The sequence below is a fragment of the Pelodiscus sinensis genome, chromosome 2 (genome assembly GCF_049634645.1).
Source record: "Pelodiscus sinensis isolate JC-2024 chromosome 2, ASM4963464v1, whole genome shotgun sequence".
Taxonomy (NCBI): Eukaryota; Metazoa; Chordata; order Testudines; family Trionychidae; genus Pelodiscus; species Pelodiscus sinensis.
In genome coordinates, this window is record NC_134712.1 from 77433505 (window position 1) to 77457234 (window position 23730).

General features: G+C 37.9%; 2 protein-coding genes across 2 annotated transcripts in view; one reads left to right on the forward strand and one right to left on the reverse strand.

Annotated features, from left to right (window-relative positions):
• Nucleotides 1–7152, forward strand: part of LOC102449577 (oxysterol-binding protein-related protein 1-like) — a 40817-nt gene extending 33665 nt beyond the window's left edge. The window contains exon 6 of the mRNA XM_075920857.1: nt 5653–7152. Coding sequence (XP_075776972.1) covers nt 5653–5741 — 89 coding nt within the window. The 3' untranslated portion in view covers nt 5742–7152. The remainder of the gene's footprint in view (nt 1–5652) is intronic.
• TTC39C (tetratricopeptide repeat domain 39C) overlaps nt 1311–23730 on the reverse strand; it is a 65993-nt gene continuing 43573 nt past the window's right edge. Inside the window, exons 7-14 of the mRNA XM_075920855.1 lie at nt 18431–18524; nt 13706–13813; nt 13119–13228; nt 12540–12663; nt 8667–8764; nt 8115–8219; nt 4718–4756; nt 1311–4302 (exon numbers count right to left, since the gene is read on the reverse strand). Coding sequence (XP_075776970.1) covers nt 4213–4302; nt 4718–4756; nt 8115–8219; nt 8667–8764; nt 12540–12663; nt 13119–13228; nt 13706–13813; nt 18431–18524 — 768 coding nt within the window. The 3' untranslated portion in view covers nt 1311–4212. The remainder of the gene's footprint in view (nt 4303–4717; nt 4757–8114; nt 8220–8666; nt 8765–12539; nt 12664–13118; nt 13229–13705; nt 13814–18430; nt 18525–23730) is intronic.

A 23730-nucleotide genomic window follows, 5' to 3' on the forward strand; every position in this document is an offset into this window, starting at 1 on the left:
GGGTTTCTTAAGTTGAATCTGTATGTAAGTCAGAACTGGCATCCAGATTCAGCCGCAGTTGAAACTGATCTGTTTCAGCAGCGGCTGACACCAGTTCCGACTTACATACAGATTCAACTTAAGAACAAACCTACAGTCCCTATCTTGTACGTAACCCGGGGACTGCTTGTACTACACAGGCCAGAGAATGTCCCCAAAATAATTCTTAGTACAGAACTCTTAGGAATAAAAAGAGCCAATGTTGATTTAAAAATTGTCAGTGATGTTCAGTCCACCACAACCCTTGATAAATGGTTAATCTATTTGTACCATTAAAATTTACATCTTATCTCCAGTTTGACTTTGCTAGCTTCAACTTCTAACTCTTGAATTACTATTACTTTCTCTGTTAGACTGAAAATCTCATTATTAAATATTTGTTCTCCATATAAATATTTAGATACTAATCGTGTCACTCATTAACCATCTCTTTGTTAAACTAAATAGACTGAACTTGTTAAGTATCACCATAAGATATGTTTTCTAACCGTTTATTCATTGTGATGGGTATTCTCTGATTAGTCTCTAATTTATCAACAACCATCTTGAATTATGGGCACCAAAATGGGACATAGTTGTTCAGGGCTGAGTAATTTTTTACTATTGTTTCATTGATTTGACATAGATTAAAATTATACAGGTGCATGCAATTCAGAAAAACCAGGACAAGTCCCAGTGATTCACCTATCAGTATACAGACTGCTTATTATGCCATGTTTTGATTGTGCATGCAACATAACGGGCTAGAATCAGACCTTGTTATAAATGAAGTTATTCCATTGATTCCGAGTAGACTCGCATTCTATTCATTTTTATGAGGCTCTGGCCCACAGAGTATATTTATTTCTTGCTTCTTACAGTTAAAGATTAGTGGAGTCTAGTATGTAAGAGATTTCCAAATTGTGGCATATAGAGCACTGTTGGTGGTTCCAGAATAGCTGGCTGGTCAGATGGCACTGGCTGCTGATCTCCAACTAATAAATTAAAGACAGCTAAACATACATTACATATATTTTCCTTGTTGGCAATAACTGTTATTGTTACAGGGATTTTGATTTGTCATCATTACTGTAAAGGGAGGTGGTTTGTGCAGCCATTTCATGGACAGCTAACCCTGTCACAACCTCAGTATTAAAATGTGTGTATTGTGTGGCACTACCAACATACTGCTTTGCATTTGGAATCTGGAACATAATTTTGAAAACTTAGAAAATGTCCAATAAGCTCTTTAGACAGGACTATATTTGGAAAATTGACAGGCAATTCAATAATAGGTTTTGGGAATTTTATTGAAGAACCAAGCATGGCTAGAATACAAAAGTAGCATCTAAAGTCAGCAAAGGAAGAAATTAATGTGCTCACTTGAGAGAAAACTAGAGGCATTTTTGGAAAACAAAGAAATACTGTGGGTACAGATTTTTAGGGAGAATAAAATTAAGGTCTTTACAATTCATGTCAAATCTTCATGTCCATGTCATGAAGTGAGCTCAATACGTAACCCACTTTCTAAACCAGAAGACTAAAACCATGATGAAAGAACAGAGGATGAGATAACTGCTGACCAAAAAACTTTGTTACACAGTTAACATCCTGGATGTTTATGAATACTTCATATCTTTGTATTTGGGAAGCCACTCACTAAGTGTAATTTTAAAGAGCAAGAGAACAATAGGATTTGTGTTTTCTTTTAATTTTATGAGCAGAAATATAAAAGTGCAAGTTCTGTAAATTAATGACATTTACAGTACATCACAATAAATAATCTTATTTTGGTGACATCTAAAAATTCTGGTTATTTACTTGAAATGAGCCATAATGAGATAAAAAACTGTGTAAACACCAAAAAATACCTGACTCAATAAAGATAAAATATTAAACATATTCACCAGGAAGATGCATATTGCATTATTGCTATTAGACCATGCCTCCGAGCTCTAAAATATAAAAACTCATTCAAGTTACATAAAATACAGTTGAGATTGTTCTCATCACAGGCATAATCTAATATAAAAATAACTGACATTTACAAATAAGGATATTCTCCTATGAGGGGAGAAAAATACAGAAACAGTTCCACTTCAGTGATAATTTTCTGACTCCTTGAAGAAACTGAAACTTGCACAGAGCTTAGGTGTTGTATATGAATACATAATGTGATAAGTCTGTTTCCATACCACTCCAACTCCACAGGCCCGGTGACAGGAGTAGGCCATTTTGTAAACCTACTTGTATACTGTCTCTACTGTACAACTTGGTTATCCAGACCCTTCACATCCCAACACTAAGTGAATGCAGGAGTTTTGTGTTCTGGACGGTGTGTTGTTGTGTTCAGTTCAAATGGTGCACTATAAGAAATCCGTGGGTAAAGTAAAGTTACTCATTTGCTATTTATCCAGAGTGGAGTATATCCTTGATTAAAAAACAAAAAGCAGATAAATCAGAAATAAAAATAATTAAAGTATATTAAGCTCACTTTTAAATCACAATCAAGGTTACAATTGAAAGGGGAGCTTGGACTACTCCTAACTGAATCCTTAACAGTGGGAATTCTGTATTTCTAGTTAGAAAGCAAAGGTTGTTAATCTTTTCTGTTTTCTCCCTGTCTAAAGAATTCAGAGCATTATTTCCCACCCCCCAAATACTAGGTAACATTTGAGTCCAGGTCTACACTGGGGGAGAAATTCAACTTCAGATATGCAACTTCAGCTACAAAAATAGCATAGCTGGAGCCGATGTACTTTAAATCAAATTTTTGTGGCAGACAGCTATGGGAGGTCAGGGAGTATCAGCACTGAATTTAGCGAGTCCTTACTAGACTTGCTAAATCGAACCCCAGAAGGTCACTCTCCAGCAGTACTGATCTCTGGGTAACTATAGACAAGGACTGAAATGCAACTCCTAAAGCAAACCCTCACAGGTGAGATGTGGACTATATTTTGAAAACATTCAGGGGGGGGGGAGGGGGGGGGGAGGAGAGAGAGAGAGAGAGAGAGAGAGAGAGAGAAACACTAGAGAAACATTTAAAGTAATCTGGCCAGAGCAAAGATAAGGTGTGAAGGTAACCTTTTCCAAGGAAATCCAGTCATCAGTTATACAAAGCAGCTATTATTCCGGCCAGGTTTTTGATAAACAAAATGTGTATCTCCATAAAATATTATACTAAAAAAATGACAACATAAAAAGACAGTGAGTATCACTGATTGACAAACAGATTACAGTATTATTACACATTTGGCCATGTTTTTAAAGTTATATGGTTGTCAATATTCTTAGGCTGACTGAGGTATATGAATACTTTAAACACCTGAGGTTTAGAGTACCATATATGGAAGTAAGTGAAGTGATACTATTCAGTAAGACATCCTTGCTTAAAAATAAAGATTATTTTTTAAGGTTACTGCCTTATCTTACAAGATTTAGCAACTTGAGTGGGAAACAATATGCTAAGTCTTGTAACATACAGCCTAGCAGGCCACTGCACCATTTAGAACATTAATAAAACAAAATATTTGGCGGGAAAATATCAGAAGAAAAGACCCTAAAATGTTCATAATTTATCACAATAATGAGTGAAAGTTTTCTAAAATACACACATATTATGCACCATAAAGACATTGGATTAACTCAGTAAATATAATGAACAAACTGGCTGTTATCCTGGCTGAACAGTTTTCTTTTGTGCCCCTCCTTTTCGTTGGCTTTTGAAGGAAAAAAGTTCTGTCGATCTCTGATAACTTACAATTTTCCCACAGTTATTTATATGGTATTATTTTTATCAAACAGGAGGTTCTCCCTAGAAAACATCTTTTAGACATATTTAAATTGGTAAATTATATTTGTCAAAACTGAGCCAATGTTGTTCCAGTAAATTAGATATGTGCTTATTGTAGCCTTACCTGCACAATCACAAACTACACATGTTCAGCTTGGCTTAAACTAAATGAAGAGTTAAAACACAACATCACTTAACCCTCTCCCTCTGGCTGACTTATTTTATTTTTAATTATTAAGATTGTAATACTTTTACTACACAACACCAATCTCAACATTCTAGGAAAGTGTCTCTGGCACAGTGGTATTCAGAAGAAAAGCCAATCTTCTCAAAAGCTTTATCCTCTGCTTTATCTTAAAGTGCGGAACTATGGGAAAGGATATGTAATGAATTCCCATCTGTCACTGTGGAACCACTTCTTTCAGAGAGGCTAAGGCTGCATGTATGCGGACATGCAATCTGTTCTCAAAATCATATCCAGTGAATTCCTCCTGCAATACAAAATACATACAACTATTAACCTCATCCACCTCAGGGGTTCAAGGTGCTTAAGAAGTCACCAAGCTACAAAACAGTAACTAGAACAAAAGTAGCAATGATGCTGGTAGAGAGATTTCCACCCAGCACAGTCCATGAAAGAAGGGACAGGAGGTTCTCCTCTGCCTCCCAAGTGCAAGCAGAAACCAGTCTACTTGTCTATTAAAGGCTTGCACAATAACTGGGAAATTGTACATGTCCAAAAGCTCCAGGAAATCCCAATGCAATGAGTGGAAGGACTAGTTCCATTACGTATAAAGTTATAGGACACTGGTGATAGATAGCAACCCTATTAAACCTGCACCACAAGCTGAACTCTTAAATGCACTTAACTGCAGGGCAGCAGATTAGGGTGTGTTGGTTTATTACCTTTGCCTGGAGAAGTAAGATTTTGCCTCTTGGCACAGTCTAGAAAAAGAAGAAAATATCACTTTTGGAGAGCATACACATGGCAGAAAAGAAAGAATCTTCTAAAGTATAATGGTGAGTCAACAAGAACTAAGGTCTCAACCTTGTAAATACTACTGGACATGGTGTTTACTGGGACTACTCAGAGTAGTAAACACTATGCCCTATAAGGCTGTGTCTAGACTACATGCCTCTGTCGGCAGAGGCATGTAGATTAGACACATAGGCAAAGGCAAATGAAGCCGCGATTTAAATGATCGCGGCTTCATTTACATTTACATGGCTGCCGCGCTGAGCCGACAAACAGCTGATCAGCTGTTTGTCAGCTCGTGTGCTAGTCTGGACGTTCCCCCTGTCGACATCAAAGGCCTTTGTCGGCAGCCCCGTTATTCCTCGTGGAATGAGGTTTACCGGGGATGCTGACAAAGGGCTTTGATGTCGACAGGGGGAACATCCAGACTAGCGTGCGAGCCGACAAACAGCTGATCAGCTGTTTGTCGGCTCAGCGCGGCAGCCATGTAAATGTAAATGAAGCCGCGATCATTTAAATCGTGGCTTCATTTGCCTTTGCCAAAAAAACAAATCTACATGGCTCCGTCGACGGAGCCATGTAGTTTAGACGTACCCTAAGTGTTTACAGCTCCTAACAAAGAACCCAACTGGTCCTGCAGTATGTATTTCTATATCTATACTCTTTTGTCTACTTTAAAGAAGAAATAAAATCTACTTTAGAACTATGAGCACTATAGTGAAATACATTATACAATGAAAGCACCAAAGTTTAAGAATTTCAAATTTACTCCTTTTGACCAATTCAACTTGCAAAAATACACCAATTATTCACTGAGCTTTCTGAAGAATTTCCAGTTTTAATTGTTTTTTCTTATCTATTTCAGTTTATTTACTTGAATCCCATCTTTGGAAATACCGGAAGATTTCTATACTTCATACAACTTGCGCTTCTGCAATAATAATCATGGAATAAATACAGACCTTATTAGAATGATCTGGAAGAGAAAAAGGAATATTTTGTTTTTCAATAATGAGCGATTTTTCTTGACATAGCAAAGGTTACTCAAATTTATGAAAAATTTGTTGATATTTTCAACTGAATCTCTGGATTTGAAGGCTTCTACTCTATTCCCCAGTTAGATGCACGTGCTCTTTTATTTTAAATCTTATATAACAGAAGATTTTCTATGCCATAAAAAGATACTGAGAAAGATTAAAATGATTCAGATGAGTCTTATTAATTTTTTCTGAATATAAATACCTTAAATATTTGAAGTTTTTATTTCTAAATAGTATAGCTGCATTTAACAGTGTATACAAATATTATCTATGAAGTCTGTCTTGCACAAACTGATCTTAGTCTCTTATGAGGGCTTGATGAATGGATGAGTTTAAAAATGTTAATTCATATTAAAAGTTGTTTTACTTGTTAAATCTGAGTAACTTCAAATTAAATTGGAGAGTAAATTTTTATGAAAATTATTTTTATGATAAATTGCAAAAATGATAAAAATCTTTCAGTCATTAATTTCAGTATGTTTAATTCTTTCTTCTATGTCCCAAGTTGATTTCTAGAGTTTATTTTTATGAGATCTAAACCTCTGAGAATCATATAGTAAGTAACTAAAGATGATCCACACTTGTGGGATATGCACGCATATTCTTTGGCTGTGAACTCTATCTTCTAGGAAGCACTGTATGCTGGGATCCACTTACCCCCATGCCTAGTTCTGATGGTATAAAATGGTGAGCAGTTACAATCATCAGTTAATTCCTCTAATTCACAAATCTCTTCACAAGAGACTCCAAAGAAATAAGAAGGTGACAAAGATGTATCTATAACATCCAAAACATATCTACAAATATTAGAATTGAAAAGTCAAGCTTCTAAAAGTTAGGCCTGTGCACCTACCAAGACAGGGGTCCCATGGAAAAGATAACAAGTGAGCACATAATTCATAATTAGACTATATCATAATTAGGCTTGGAAGGATTAGATTTTTATTGGTCAATGTCAGTAAATGTCAATTTCACCACACACACAAAAAATATTTTCACTGACAATCACATTTTCAGATATGCAAAGAAAGAAAAATGAAGCTTGAGACCTTAGATGACACAAACACTGGGGGAATGATAAATAAAGAGGACAGGTCACTTATGCAGAGCAATTTGGATCGGTTGGTAGAATTCAACCACTTTGCAAACAGTAAATATTTTAAAACAGCTACTTGTAAATGAACAGAAAATATAAATCAGATTTATATAATGGAGGGAAGGACTCTTAGAAAGCAGTGATTCTGAAAAGGAGTTGGAGACATAGTGGGTAATCAGCTGAACATGAGCTCCCAGTGTGACACTGTGGGGGAAAAAGTTATTGTAATCCTGAGAAACAGAAGGGGAATCCCAAGTAGAGAAGGAATGTTCCTTGCCCTCTGTATTTAGCACTGCTGACCCACCAATGAAAAACTGCCCAGGTTCTGGTGCTCATAAACGGAAGAGCTTTCAGAGAAGAGTCATTAGAATGATTAACGGATTAGAAGACATACCTCCCAGTGACAGATTCAAAGAGCTCAATCCAGTAGGTTTAACAAAGAGGTTACGGGGTGACTTGACTATAGTTTGTAAGTATCTACCTGGATAACAAATATTCAATAATGGGCTCTTCAATCTAGCATGGAAATAAGACATGGGAATGGGTGGCCCCAATAAAAATAGCTTCCAGAAGATTATGAGTTCATGAGCCAGGCATGTACTAATTTCAAGACTGGGGGATATATATCTATATAGACAATCCTTAAAGATGTTTATTCTGACACAGAACTAATCAAGCTTGCCAATATTCTTGCTTCAATCATTTTTGTTGTTCAATTAACGTTCTTTTTTTTAAACTTCAGCTATCCAAAAGACAGCAACTAGGAGTGATTCCACTGATCTTACTGCTAGAGTGTCAGCCTCATGGCCAGGACGGAAAATGCTTCAATGCAGCTCTCCTGGCCAAAGTCAGATCCATATTTATTATTATAATAGCTAAAAATAAGCAGTATTGAAACATGTCATTAGTATAGCATCACAGGTTTACAAAAAGCCCCTGCAAATGTCACAGTGTGAACTTTGTATGATGTATGTTAATCTCTATAGGATATCACCACCTAGACAATAATATGTTATCCGACACACTAAGGACATAAAATTAAAGCAATTCTTTATATATAAAGTGGAAAATTCAAATTAACTCTTAAACTCTGATCACTTGTAAAATAACACATTTTCATTGTTTGTTTAAAGCAGTCATAGGTGGCCCCCTTTTTCACTTCCAAAAATTCAAGATTTACTCTACTATTACCTCTGGATTGTCCAACAATAGACAGCCAAGTTCATAGCAAGCATACGGCTGAATGTATAAGTTGTTTTGACGGCACAGTTCATCTTTAACAGCTCGCTGAAAAAACTGTAAGAGAAAATCAATATTTATACATTAAAATTACAGGTTTAACCTCTCTAATCCAGCTTGTTCGGGATCTGACTGGTGCAGAGCCAGAGAATATGCCGAATCACATGAGGTCAATATTGTCTAGCAGCATAACTAACACATCCACTGATTACTGGGCTCTTACAAGACATTTAGGGGTTAAACTAGAACTAAATAAATGTTGCTAAACATTAGCCCTTAAGAGAAAATGGGATGTCACTGAAGCCTGGCTCTTAGCCTTTTACCTGCATATAATTTGAAATCCAGTGATACATATTTCACAGAGTACTCTGAAAAGACTTAGCCTCTACTATCATTCACCTAATGTATCTGTAGCATTGACAAACATACATTTGGTCTTCATCAGGAATGGGGCCATTTATAAAGACAACTGGGTGCAGCATTACTGTACTTGTAACAACTTACCTGAACAGCATCTTCAGAATTTCCTAAGCATTTATGTATGGCACCAAGAAGCAAATTTTTCAAACCGACAGAAGATGAATCATCAACCTCCTGACAAGCTAAGCAAAAAAATCAAATTAAACTTTTAAATATATTACACTCACATTAAAATAAACGTGCCTTTATAGTGTATTCTTTTTTCAAAAAATTGGATTAGAAAGTGTCTCATTTCTGTATCTTAATTGTAACTAGAAATAGCCAATCTATAGCTTTAATGTTCACTTCCTCTCAATCACCTTTGTTTTAAATAAAATGATGCATATCATCCACAAAAATGAATATATTTATTACAGCACAAAAATATCTCAACTCTATTTTATTTTTACTTTTGTAAAAAAGTAAACTGCAGGTAAATAGTCAAATATGTAAAAACATTTAAAACAATAAAATGGGTTTACAGAGTTGTTTTATTTAATATAACATTTTTAGGAGAGTTCAGTTACTGAAAGCCCTTAGTCATGTGAATAATTCTTACTCACAGGAGTACCCCCACTGAAATCAATGAAATCTTCTGGAACTAAGAACTAATAAGCCTCTAGGGTTACCAGATGCTTTCAAAAAAATACCGGACACACTTGATCTCAGATTGGGGGTGGGGGAGAACCGGCCAGGAGGGGAGCGGGACTGGCTGGGGGATACTGGGAGAGGGGAAGTTGGCGAGAAGCAGGGTTGGCTGGGAGGAGGTTGGGGGCAGTGGGGCTGGCTGGGAGAGGGAGAACTGGCTGGCAGGGAACGGGGCTGGCCCTGGCACATGCAGATCTCGGGGTGCTGCCCATCCCATGCATAGTCCCGGTGGGGCGCACGGGTGAGTCCAGCCCCGGGGATTCCATCCCGCCCCAGTCCCTCCCCCCCACTGTGTGGTTGTGTACTGCCTGGCTGGTAGACACGCTCATGCAGTGGGAGTGTGTCTACCAGCCAGGCAGTACACAACTACATACTGATACTCATGATAATAAATAAAACTTACTTAATCAGAAAATACTGGACATTTTTATGTCTGGTATTGTCTCAATTTGTTTTCCAGACAGAAAGCTCAAATACCAGACTGAGTTCAAAACCGGACACCTGGCAACTCTATCAAGCCTCTGTTCCAAATGCAAGGCACATTTCTTAGACCTTGCACCGTCTCGAATATAAATGCACAGCAACATGCATATTTAAAAAATCCTACCAAAATAATACACTCCACTGCACACACTCCTCCCAAACTAGAGGAGACAGGCGACCAAACAACACATGACAGAAGTTAGTCATATTGCTTGATGCACTCCAGGAAGGCAGTAAGACACTATGGTGATGAGCACAGTACAAGAACCTACATAAAACAGACCACAGTCGTGCAGTTTTTCACAAAATGCAGGGTGCACAAGACTGCTTGGAGGAGTGGACAGCATTCCTCAATGTTCTCCAGAATCTGAGATTCAAATTTTTTTTAAAGACAGTAAGTCTCTAGGGGTGCATCTACACTGCACAGTTATTTCAAGATAATTAGCTTTATTTCAAAATAATGCGAGAGCCTACAAAGGCACAGTTATTTCGAAATTATTTCAAAAGAGCAGATGGCTTATTCTGAAATCTGTAAACTTCATTCTATGAGGAATAACACCTATTCCAAAATAGCTATTTCGTAATAAGGCATGTGTAGATGCGCCACTGCTGCTATTTCAAAACAGCCCGTCACCAAAGCCATTCTAAGTTATTCCTCCCCAGTGCCTCCTGTGGCTCTAAATCGAGATAGCATGTCTACATTAGGGAAGCCTACCTCAGACTAGTTTTGAGGATTCTCTGCAGTGTAGACGTGCTATTTCAAACTAACTATTCTGGAATACCTTATTTCGAAATTAGCGTGTGGTGTACAGGTACCCTCGATGTTATACGATGCTGCCAATTGTTGCACTTTCCTCTTGAGTCTTGTGGCATTTGGTGTTTGCACCAACACATCCCCACATTTAAGCTGAGTGGTAATTAAATCAAGAGTAATTTTCTAGCCCTCATGTCATAGAGAAAGCTTGAAAATGTAATTCAAGTGAACTTTAACAGCTCACAATCAGAAGACAAATTAAAATAGACCATTTTTGTTTTATTTAAAACTCAGAACTTTTGGGGCTTGATAATGATATTTGAATGTTTGGGGGTAGCAATACTGGTTATGACTGGGAAAACAGACTCACTTCACGTCAAGGTAATAATGCAGACATATCTACCTGAGTTTACATAGACCCTCAAACTGAATGTCTGAGATGTGAAATGCACCATGCATTTCACTGTTCAATAGACCATGTAAGAAAAAAGAAGTATCCATATTATGTAGATCTATATAGTTTCCCATTATGGGACTGGGACATGTATGCATATATTATGGGTAGGCCTTTAACACCACATGGTAAGTTTGCAGGGGGAGCACAATAGGTTTTTATTTTCCTGAAATAAACAAGGCTTAGCTTTCAGAAGTGTGGGAAACATGTTAGTGAGGGAAACAAGATTTAGTATTTATTATTTCAATGTATTTTGAGTGTCCACCTTATGCTCTAGATGCTTTACAAAAATTAACAGACATTAGAAACATTAACATTTATATATCACAAGAATATAAACTAATGTGATCTAAAGGTTATATCAGCATGAATATTGGGTTATTCATGAGGTATGAGCAGAATATAATCACATGCTAAAAGAACCTTAATATCATACAGCACAGTGAATTTATTCCGCATGTGCTACCTATATTTCAGAAAAGCTTTTATAAAACCTGTATAGGAAATATTTTTCATATATGTGTACTATAAGAACCAGATGCCTTAGCACCTAGAAGTCCAAATGTACAGAGCACAGATGGAGCTATTTTTAAAAAGCACCCACAAAAAGTCCTCTAGAAACTTATTTTTAGACAAAAACAATTTTTTATTTAAAGATCTTTATAGCTCCTTCCAGAACTAGAAGATTGAAGATCTGAATTGTTCCCCTTTCTAAAGTATAACACTCCTGCAGGGGTATGAATTAAGGTACTTTAAAGTTATTTTCATAGATAGAAAAACTATTACTGGGGTAGGCCTGTGGGCCTCCAGCAGACATAATTTCCAAAGTGTTGAGTGCATATGTGGCATGCATAGAAATTCACTATGTAGAGGTGGAAGGAAGAGAGCTTTCAATGGTGGGTGGATTTTTTTTAAGAGGAATTATTTGAAGCTGCACAGAAATCCTAAGGGAAATTGATCAATAGGCAGAGAGGTGGTCAAAGATGCATGATACATTTACACAGTTCTGTAATTTTACACATGGATATCACCATTACTGCTACTTTTTAAGGGGGAGGGGAAGAGAATTGTGAGTTGTGAAAGAGTGAAGGTGTGGATATACACACACCTTTCACTGTTGAGTGATTTAGAGCGATTTATAATCGTTACAATTTCCTGTCTAACTATCTCTCTCTAATCTTCAAATATTTATGGAAGTTATGTACACTTAGAGGATAATTTAAACAAAAATAGATCACTGTGGTTTTTGGTTTCTTTTGTGGCTAGGTTAAAAGTCAATCAACAAAGTCAAAGTAATACAATTATCTTCAATACACTGGATTTTAAACTTAAAAGATGTTATGAATGTCAACTCTTTTAGCTCTTTCCTTCCTAGTGTCACCTTGTATTTAAAAATAAGTGTTAAATTGAATCCTAATGCATGCCCTTTTCCATAACTATCCAAATAATTTAGCTCACTCATCAAGCATCCATACATATTTTGGCCTTCTTACTGTTGCAATCACCTAGTCTTCATGAAAGAGAGAAAAAAGAAAGAGATATTATCTGACTGAAAAACATAGCCAAGGAAGCATCCTACCTTGGCTCATATGCTGAAGATTAGAAAAGGAACAGTTTGGAAGGGCTTTCCATAAATACAACACTTCAATAGATGCCAGAACACAGAGCTCTTTGGTTGGTATTTGCTTCCTGAATCTGTCTGCCTGAAAACAGCAAACATAGTAGTGCTAAATTCCTCTCAGGTGAAGAGACAAATAAGAGTCAAAAACAGTAATTCTGATGTTTTCATTAAAGCAAGTAACAGTGTTAAAGTTGTCAGGATGTGAAAATTTAGTTTGCAGCTCTTTAGGACTTACTTTCAGAATGAGCTAACTACATGCACATCAGAGTAAAATGAAGTAGGAAAAATGAAGCTGGAAGAAAGACTAGAGCTGCAGCTTTAGTACCACAGTATTTTTTTTCTCTGGATAATTGTGTAAGCCAAGCTTAGTTGCAAGCTACCAACCATTTTTCTGTTTGTAGCTTATTAAACTATAAAGCACTATTCATTTTTCCTCGCCAAGTTAATACCAGGAAAAAAAAGATATTTTGTTCCAAATCCTGGAATAATTGTCCATTGTAGTTACTGTACTGAAGTGACAATACATGCCAACCAAACCTTTTTGACTGAGAATTGTTCAATTTGATTGTTTTTTCTTTTGAAAAGCTTCTGAACTTCCTTGAATACATTCTGTGCACCATCCACATCACCAGTGGCTCCTTGACACACTGTAATAAAGTGCACACACACAAAAACTCTGCTAAAGCTTTCAGGATATGAAAGAGAGGGACAAATAGAGACAGGGCATTATGCAGGGAAAAGCACGGTATTTTGATAAAGGCAATTCAGAAAAACTGGATACAGATTCCAGTGCTGCCACAGGCTTTATGTATGGTATCTGACAAGTCAATTTCTTGGTGCCTCAGTTCCTCAATGTGTAAAAGGAGAAAAACAATATTTCTCTCTTAGGGTATTGTGTGTATTAATTCATTATTGTTTGTAATACACTGAGTAATTATGGTAATGGTGGTCTTATAACTTTCTACAAAATTTGAACCACAGCATTTTCAAATGGACAATATAAAAGGAGGGGTCAAAGTTCCAATTGTGCAATTAATTTCCACTATCACACAGGTTGTAATCAAATATCTGTGTCCCCCTCTCCCCCATACATCCCTATTAATTTGATCACTAAAAATACTAACCTGCTGTCAGGTAGGCATAATAGCACTGGGACCATCTCGATTCATTTTTAAGCCTTTCAAAGGATTCAAATGCATCTTTGAAATTCATTTCTATCATGCTGCACCAGCCTTAAAAAAAACAAAAAAACCAACAACTTTAACTTATGACAGTAGTCATGTTTGCCTATATTATGTAAAGCTATTCAACTAAACAAAGAGCTAATGTTTGTGAACATTTTAGACTGCAACAAGCACAAGAATTTTAAGATACCCTGAGGAATTCTACAACATTTAAAAAAAAATTGTTTCTGAAAAATCTGAAGAGAAGTGTACCTAAAACTTTATTGGAAAGTGCCTTGTTACACATAACCACTGTATTATACAAGATAAACACATTTTTAGGGACCAATTAGAGGGCATCAATAAAACAGATTTCAAAACTTTCAAGCAAAAAGATGTATTTTTATCTTCAGTTCTCAAACTAATAACAGAGTAGGGATGTTACATTTCAAGTAATTGATTAATTGAATAGCCGATGCAATTTGCAGGGTGTCCCCAGCTGAACCCAGGCTCCACGTGGCGCTGCCACTTTGAAATGCAACAGGGAGCCCAGCGTCAGCCCACACACGGCATTTCAAAGCAGCAGCGCCACACGGAGCCCGGGGTCAGCGGGGGAAGCCCCAGCTGATCCCAGGCTCCATGTGGCACTGCTGCTTTGAAAAGTCGCGTGCAGCCTGGGGACACCCCAGTTGGCCCCGGGCTGCATTCAGCGTTTCAAAGTGGCAGCGCTGTGTGGAGCCTGGGGTCTGGCCCCTGGCTCCACACAGTGCTGCCACATTGCTCTTCTCCCCTCCCCTCCCTTCCCCCTGCTGCCTCTTTCTCAGAGGCAGCAAGGGGAGGGGAGAGAGCGTCTAGTTGACTAGGCCATTGACTAGTTATTCACATCCCTGTAACAAAGAACTGCTGTACTCACCTGCTGTTTATGTGAAAGGAGATTCAGTAACAAGGAGCTCTTCTAAGTACTTACAGGTATACCAAAGTTACAGAACCTTCTGTGTTTCTCACAGAATCAAAGAATTGTACACTGGAAGGGACCTTGAGAGGTCAGCCAGTCCAGTCCCTTGAACTCATCGTAGTACTAAATATCATCTAGACCATCCCTGACAGGTGTTTGTCTAACCTGATTCGCATCACTGGAGATATTAAAGATTCCAGAACATCCCTAGGCAATTTATTTCAGTATTTAACCACCCGGACAGAAAGTTTTCTAATGTTCAACCTAAAACACCCCTGCTGCAATTTAAGCCTACTGATTTTTGTCCTACTATCAGAGGTTAAGCACAACAATTTTTCCTCCCTCCTCCTTGCAACAATCTTTTATGTACTTAACAAATATTATAGTGTACCACAGTCTTCTCTTCTCCTGACTAAACATACCAATTTTTTCAATCTTCCTCCACAGGTCATGTTTTCAAACATTTTAAACATTTTTATTGCTTTTCTCTGGATGTGACAGTCCTCATCCCCATGCCTTATGAAAATTGGCTTAGGAATATGAAGATGCATAACTCAAAGATACTTATGCAAATCAGGTCATGTGATGTATCAATTTTACAATTACGATCCGCTGAATCTGTATATCCTATTTTTGTGAATGTATCATTCTTGTATGTGAAGTTAGAAATGTGAAGTTTGGATCTGTTTATAGTTTAAAACAGGGCTACTCAACTTTGGAAGCCCCAGGGGCCACAATAATACTCACAGCACATGCCAAGGTCCACAGCTTAAGTGTAGTTGCATATATATATATATATATATATATATATGCAAATAGCTTTTCACAGTTATGGGCATGAATACAAATCACTTCCCATTGTGCCCCGGTGATCCTGACACCTCCTCCTTGGGGGCTAGAAACACCAACACCCTGCACTCGTCTGTTCCAGCCAGCCCATCCACTTGCATTTTTCAGTGCTCACCCTGCCTGGGAGATGCCTTGCCATTGTGGAGTGTGTTCCCAGTGGAGGCCATGTTCAAAGGATCCCTCCCGTGGACCATGTGTTGAGCCCGGCATAAACCCAAGGCGTACCATGGGCCGCAAACAAACATGCTGCGGACCTCATGTGGCCCATGGACTGGGTGTTGAGTAGCCCCCAGTTTAAAATATGCTAAAGAGATCCATTAAAGGTGCCCTGAATGCCTAGTGTCTTGGTGATCAACTTAACAACCTGTAAATAGGTTTGTTTGTCCTGTAAGTCGAAAAAGTGGTTGGTGTAGAAAAACGTGACCATACCACCATTTTGAACCTGGTGTTTTAGCATGGGAAAGGGGACATGCTAAACAAAAGATGCCCTAGGGGAAAAGTCTATTTAAGCAATAAGAAGCTTTCGGCCCTTTGTGTTCAGCTAGCCTTTGAAATTACCTAACCTATCCTAAGAGGATACTTGAACTCTGACAGGCTGGAGACCCAAGTCAAAAATTTTTACTCTGATTTGGAACTTTTACTTGAAATAAGAACAGCTATTTAGAGTAAGAATTTGCATGTAACAAGTTTCTGAGTGGATTAGAACTAGCTATGCTTTTTCTATTCATTTTAATTTAGTAACTAACTTGGATCTGTTTTCACTCTTAAATCCTACATTTCGTATTTAATGGAACTCTTTTGTTTACTATTAAGTCCAAAGTAAATACAGTAAAACTCCATTAGTCCGGCATCCAATGCTCCGGGACTCCTGATGGTCCGGCACCATCAGGAACCCGGAAGTGCTGGGGCAGCCGGACAGGCTTCCCCATTCAGCTGCTGCTGAAACTGACCAGCAGCTGAATCGGGGAAGCCGGGAGCAGAGCAGCTGGGGTGCTGCCGGGTTGGTCTGGTAGCACTGCCCGCCGGGGCTTCCTGGAATCAGCCGCTGATCTGTTTCAGCAGCAGCTGACTTGGGGACCCCTGGGGCAGAGCAGCTGGGGTCCTGCCGGGTTGGTCCCGCAGCGCCGTCCTTTGGCGCTGCGGGACCAACCCGGCAGCACTGCAGCTGCTCTTCCCCAGGCGTCCCCAAGAGCAGCTGGGGTGCTGCCGGGTTGGTCCCGCAGCCCCGACGGGCAGTGCTATCAGACCAACCCGGCAGCACCCCAGCTGCTCTGTCCCAGGCATCCCCAAGAGCAGCTGGAGTGCTGCTGGGTTGGTGCCATAGCGCCGCCCCTTGGCGCTGCGGGACCAACCCTGTAGCACCCCAGCTGCTTTATTGCAGGCATCCCGATTCAGCTGCTGCTGAAACTGACCAGCAGCAGCTGAATCAGGGACTCCTGGGGCAGAGCCTGACTATCGTAAGGGGGGGGAGGGCTATGAGGGATCTGGGGTGGCATCCCCTCCCACCGCACTCCAGACCCCTCATAGCCCCCCCTTCTGATAGTCCAGCATATCTGATAATCCGGCACCCCCTGGGTCCTAAAGGTGCCGGATTGTCGGAAGTTTACTGTAACATATTTCCTGAAATGTGGCTTCCAAAACAGGACACACTACTCCAGTACAGAATGAGCAGAAGTTTTACTTTTTGTGTCTTGGTTATTTCCCTGGGCTGTTCTTGTTTACCTTTTTATAGATGGACACTATAACTACCCTTTTCCAGTCCTTTGGAATCTCTCCCATTTTTCATGACTTTTTGAAGATAATCGGGCCCTGATGACCTGAAGACATCCAAGTTGTCACATTAACTTTTAACTTGTTTTCTCCCTATTTTAGCCTCTGCTTCGACCTCATTTTCCACTGACATTCACTATGTTAGATGTCCAATTGCTATTAACTTTGTTTTTCCACCAAAAAAAGGTATTGAGTTGGCACTTCTGAAATCTCCACATTTTTGGTTATTGTTTTCCTCTTCTTTTTGAGTAAGAGACCTACTCTGTTCTTGGTCTTCCCTCTTGCTTCTAATATATTTATATAATTTTTTTGTTACCCTTTTAGGTCTCTAGTTCAATCTAATTTTGTGCCTACGCCTAATTTCTTTCCCTACAGACTTGTGTATGTTTCTAGTCATTCTTTGCCATTTGACCTAGTTTCCACTTTTTGTACAACTCTTGAGTTTCAGATAACTGAAGATCTTATGATTAAAGCAAGGATGGTCTCTCACCATACTTCCTATCCTTCCTATGCATTAGAGTAGCTTGCTCTTAGTTTTGCTAATCATAAGAGTTACACTGAAAGAAAAAAAACAACCCTGTGTGAGATCTCCAAACTTTAATTGTTGAATTACATGTTAATAAAAGGCAATAGACATGTATATGCAAGCCCTGGCAGCTCTGAAGCACCAGCAGGATTGTTAATCATTGGCATAGAATCATTGATTTAATGGCAATGGACAGAAGCAGGCTTTCAGTCTTATGGAGTGGACACTAAAGCCTTAATTTAAAAAAGGCAGAGTAAAAAGTAGCTGGCTCTAATTTGTACACTGTGCTCTTGATTCTATGGTAGCTTCTACATATAGAAAATCATGGAGTACTACAGATTGTATATCTGTTGTATGTTCAAAGATCATGCAGTCCTAAAATGTTACAATCCAATAGGCAACTAAGAAATCATAGGAAGGAGCATTATTAACAATCCATGCAATTAAGACACTCAAAATTTAATAACTTTTAAGGCATCACATAATCATAAAAGCTTAACTAGAAAGAGCTAGTGTATACAATGGTGTTATTTAATCATAATTTCCATGCAAAATATGTACATGGTATTGAAGTTGTATTATTTACCAATTTCATATAGACAGACATGTTGGATCTCTCTCTGATCTGTTGCAAGCTCCAAAGCGGTATGAAAGGAGGTCAAGGCACTGTTGATTTGACACTAAGAAGAAAAAAATAGAGATGTTCATAACTCTACTATTAAATAAATGCAAATTGGAATGGAATAAGTACCATTATAATCAATTCAAAATGAGACAAATCACTATTGTGAGTAGCAATTTAAGAAAACATTATTATATAGCAAACAGAAGACCCCATACTTCAGACAATAGTCACTAGGTTGCTGAGAAGGAGCACAATACTCTGCTAAGTGAAAGACTTGAGTCCAAGACAAATTGCCGAAATTCCTAACCTTAAGATGAGCTGAGCAGGAAGAAGGTAAAAGAAGTGAAATTAATGAAGTATTTGAATTAGTGAATTATTAATAGCTTGGTGATATGACGTAGTCTGACTGGTTACATAACTTGAGGGTGCTTTCTGCACTGAATAATACCATTAGTCCAAGCTAAATCAAATATTTACACCAAGCAATCTGATGCCTTTCATAGCCAATTTAGTTCTGAGCCAACAATGGGATCTGTCTCCACCTTTGCACCCAAGTGGAGCCAGAAAAAGCCAATGGTTAGTAACCGAAGATTAATGACAGCATACTTGGTAAAGGAAGAAGGGACTGTGTAGCATACTTAAAAGTATTTAAACAATATAAAAGGTACCACACATACACACACCCCAGATAGAATCACATAATTTCTGTCTGTAAATGTGAATTCAGAGTGTTTGGTGAAACTCAGCCTCCCCCAGTTTGCTGAGAACAGTGAAGGTGCTCCTTTCTCTTATTAGACAGATTTCCAAAGAAATAGCTCAGGGGTGGGGGAAATCTACCCTTAGTATCAACCTAAAACAAGAAGATGCCTGATCAATATGTTGTCCTTCATTTTGCCCTCTTTTAGTAGCTAGAAAGGAGATGCACATGTTTTCATGCCTATCTCATGAATAATTCCAGTATTTTGTTAAGTTGTATACACTAATTGCTTGAAATGATTATCCTTCAAAGACTAGCCTCCCAAACTGATGGTATCATATGTGCAAATCAAGTAGGTTTCAGACCAAACCATAGTACCTGTAATTGTCGGCATTTAAAACTCTACACTGAGAACGCCTTCCACACCAAGCGGAAAACATGCAGTATTTCTAGATCCTGCTGGTCATGACATGATCCAGCATACAGGCCTACTGTACAAACTTTTATTGATCCTACTATATTATCATGGCTATAGAACTCCTGCTGAGAGACCACTTGCTCCAAGTTTCAGTTGGACAAAAAATACACACTCCCCAGCTCCTACAGGTCTTAGAACTAAATCCTGAGGTAGACCATTTTTATCACAACATATTTGAATCTCTTCCCAAAGGACCTTTCCTACACCACTGCCAAGTGTTTTATCTATGCAGACATCTCTCTGGCAGTGCAGGATCAGGATTTCTGTCAAGTCCTAAATGCAGTTGCTATTTTCATTTAAACCATTCAAGGCCAATCAAACAACTCAATATCTTCCTGAATGACCACCAGCTAGACCATGATCAAAAAACTGTAATTAGATGTTACACTGGACTCAACTTGACATTCAAGGAATACCTTACCAAGACTTTGCTGAAAATTAAAGTAAACACCTTGATCAGCGAACAAAATGCTGAGGAGTCAATACATACACAATAAGCATTTCTGAGCTTATCTTGAGCTCTTTTGTAGCAGAGTGTTGCTCCTCAGCATGGCTCAGCTCGTCTGACACTGATCTAATGGACACACAGCTCAATGAAACTAGGCACAGAATAACTGGTACTAGGAGACCAGCCAGCCTGGCTTGGAAGCTGATTCTGTCCAACACTGCCTCTTCTGACATCAGGCAACAAGTCTTGTAGAATCGGTCTCTTATGGTGCAAGACATGCCCATCTACTCCTGTTTAAAGATAGGTCTAATCCACTACACCACCTAATTATTAGTTCAAGGCACCCCATTTGAACAATTCATTTAAGGGGATCACAATGTCACCGTGACCAGACGGCATACTAGGTGGCAAGAACAAGCTTCAAACATAGTGCCTATCTTGTGATAGATTCAATGGTCCAGCCACTGGTTTTGACTTTCCATGCCACCTGTAGGAAATTACTTCAGATGCAGAGTGATGTGATCTGCTACAACAGGATAACCAGATAGCAAATGTGAAAAACTGGAACACTTTTTTTTGGGGGGGGGAAGGGGAGTAGAATATTGCATACAGAAGACAAAGCCCCTAATATTGGGATACCTGGTCATGATACTTTCACTTTAAGAACTGTAAAATGTCTGTTGAAGGAGTGCCTGTAAAGAACAATGTGTAGCCAAGTTTGCAGACATCACATATGAAGCCTGGTATGCTTCACAACAAACATAAATGTAATAGGAATTTTACATAATCTGGGTGAAATTTTCAGACCCACAGACTTCAGTGGTGCCAACATTTCACTCTGATTGTATTTTAAAGTGATGTTCTTCACAATATATTTCTCCAGTTGCCTAAAAGCTTTTATTGAATGTGTCTCATACCTTTTCTATCAAAGCATGAATTCTCTCTTTTTTCTGGACACACACAAATCATTTTAGAAATTACTTTTATCAATTCAACTCATTAGTTTTGAATTGACCTACATCAACTTGATAAAAGCCATTTCTAAACCAGTTTAAGAGTGACCATGCGAAGGTTTGCAAGGGTGTAACTAAACTAGCATAAGTTTGTACATGGTCAAGATCTGATTCACATTATGACAAAGATTATAAAAATCTCACCATTCTAATGAGTGATACACCCCTTAACACTTCACAATCAGCATGACCCAGCACCGTTACTTCTGACAGACTCACAAACCCACCCCATGTACCAATACCATTTATTTTTATTCACACATATGTGATGAGCTTTTCTAAACAACCCGATATGTATTTCCATTAGTCAGTGTTGATGGGAAGCAGAATGAAAGGGACCCATAAATAAGTAAAGTAAAGTATAATATAAAATTTCCAAGAATCCTTACTAATTTTATGTGCATCTTATGGCACCAAATGAAAGGATAGTTGTTAATTGGTTTTCATGGACTTGGCATGGGGTGAGGTGGTTTTGTTTAATTTGCTTCTCTCTCATCAGGGAATACTATTTTAGTTGCTAAGAAACTAGCTCATTGTAAAGTATACGTGCTGCAGTGATATACAGAAACTCCCTATGGGAGTAAACCACAGTTATAATGTAACAGTGTAAACAAGCACAGTATAAATTATATAGTTTTCTTGTATAGAATGTTTGTTGATGTGATGCGAGAATATGCAATGGAGAAAGTAAGGAAATATTTTCATGACAGTATACTTAATTGTCCCATGAGACTGCATGAGTGAGTTATGGTATGCTTTGCTTGCTCTCAAGGTTATCAAGATGTCATCAAGGACCCTGTGTGTATATATAGTATAATATGCCTTCTACTTACACACACCAATAATGTATTTTAAAAACAAATGACAACACTGATACTAACATTACAAAATCATAATGTTTCAGTTGTGATTAGGCAAACTTCAAAAATAAAGTTAGATTTTCCAGATTTTGCAATCTTCTAAAAAAGTGTTAGACACATAAAAAGCTTCAGCCTCATCCCAAAAGTCCAATTTGATAAATTTGTAAAATTTTATTCTGAACATTTCTGGACAGCGGTGTTAAAACAAACAAATGAAGATTCTTTTACATATCTGTAGATAATTTAATTTTCAAATATAAGTTTGTATTCGCAGAACTACTACAAGTTAGCATAAAATATTACACAATATATAGTATAATAGTCTCCTTACATGTAATGCCAATTAAAGCTATTGAGAGAACTGTAACTTTAGCTTTTTTTTTTTTACTTAGTATTTGCACACAATACTTTTATTTATATTGAAGCCAAGATTTACTAAATGTAGTATATTTAACCTCAAATCATTGTACTGACACTCTCTAACGCCAGCTAACTTGGGGCAATGCTGGTCTTCTCTCTACAGTGCTCCAATCCCTTTTCAATGTCAACCAGTTTTATCAGTACCAAAGGAGCCAAACTAGTAGCTATGAGTCTGCTGGTATTCTCTAAAAGCAGGGGAAATTGCCTTGAATGTTTGAGGACTTCACATGTAGGTTTCAAGAGCTGGAGAAATTCCTCTGATTTTATGTTCCAGAAACCTCAATTATTTCTCTCAAGGTTTCAGGTATCACTCCAAACTAACTGAAAATTAAGATTGCACTGGATTGTTACATGGTTTATAGCCCAGAACACGAGTAAACAATTTTCTTAGTACTTTTGATTAAAAATAATTCAATTTCTTAAAAAGAAAATATTGGTAGTACAGCGTTTTTGGGAAAGTTTTCATCTCGTATATATCTAACCCTTTATTTTAAGTATTATTGGTTTAAGAAGCTCTAATGGTTACTATTTAATTTTGGTGGTGATCTGTACATTTTTCAATCAAAATTATACCAACAGCATCCCAAATTTCAGGTAACTTTTTTTTCTAAATTCCTGAGTGTCCAATGGGATAGAAGGCGTTTTAATATTAGTTGCAAATATGAATTTTTTAGTGCAAGAAGCTTATGCTCCTGACAAGTGGAGCATGTTACTCTGATGGCTAAAAGCTAAATGAAATACAAAAGTTGTAAATACTCCCACGTATAGTGACAAACACACAGTTAAGTGTGCGTTTGTTTACTACTACTCATCTCTAGAAACTTGGGAACAGATTATTAGGTGGCTTAAGCTGTCATAGTTTTATTGGAATCAATGGAGCTATAAAACTGAAGTCAGCTCTGGCTCTGCCCCTTGGCTGGTGTGTAGGGACCAAATGGCTTACAAAATTAGGATTCTGTCAGATGTTCATTCTTACTGGTTTATATTATTTGATGGTATTAATCAGCTGCTTTTAGTTATTTCAGTGTATGGACATTCATGTCTTCCTACTGAGGAAAACAAACAGATAAAAAAGTAAGTACTAGTATGTGAAACACCAACAGCAAGAAGAATGATAAACCTTAGTTAAGGATTGAATACTACCACCCTTAACTTTGCCCATTTACCTGATACTATTATCCCCATCTATCTTCAGTTACTGGCCACAGATACTGGTGTTATAAATAAATGACTATTTAACAGTAACAAGCATTCATCAGCATAATTACCTTAAACAAGTTTGGTTTGGGAATATATTTCTGTTTACTTAATACCACCTACACTCCAATAATGAGAAAGCCTCCAA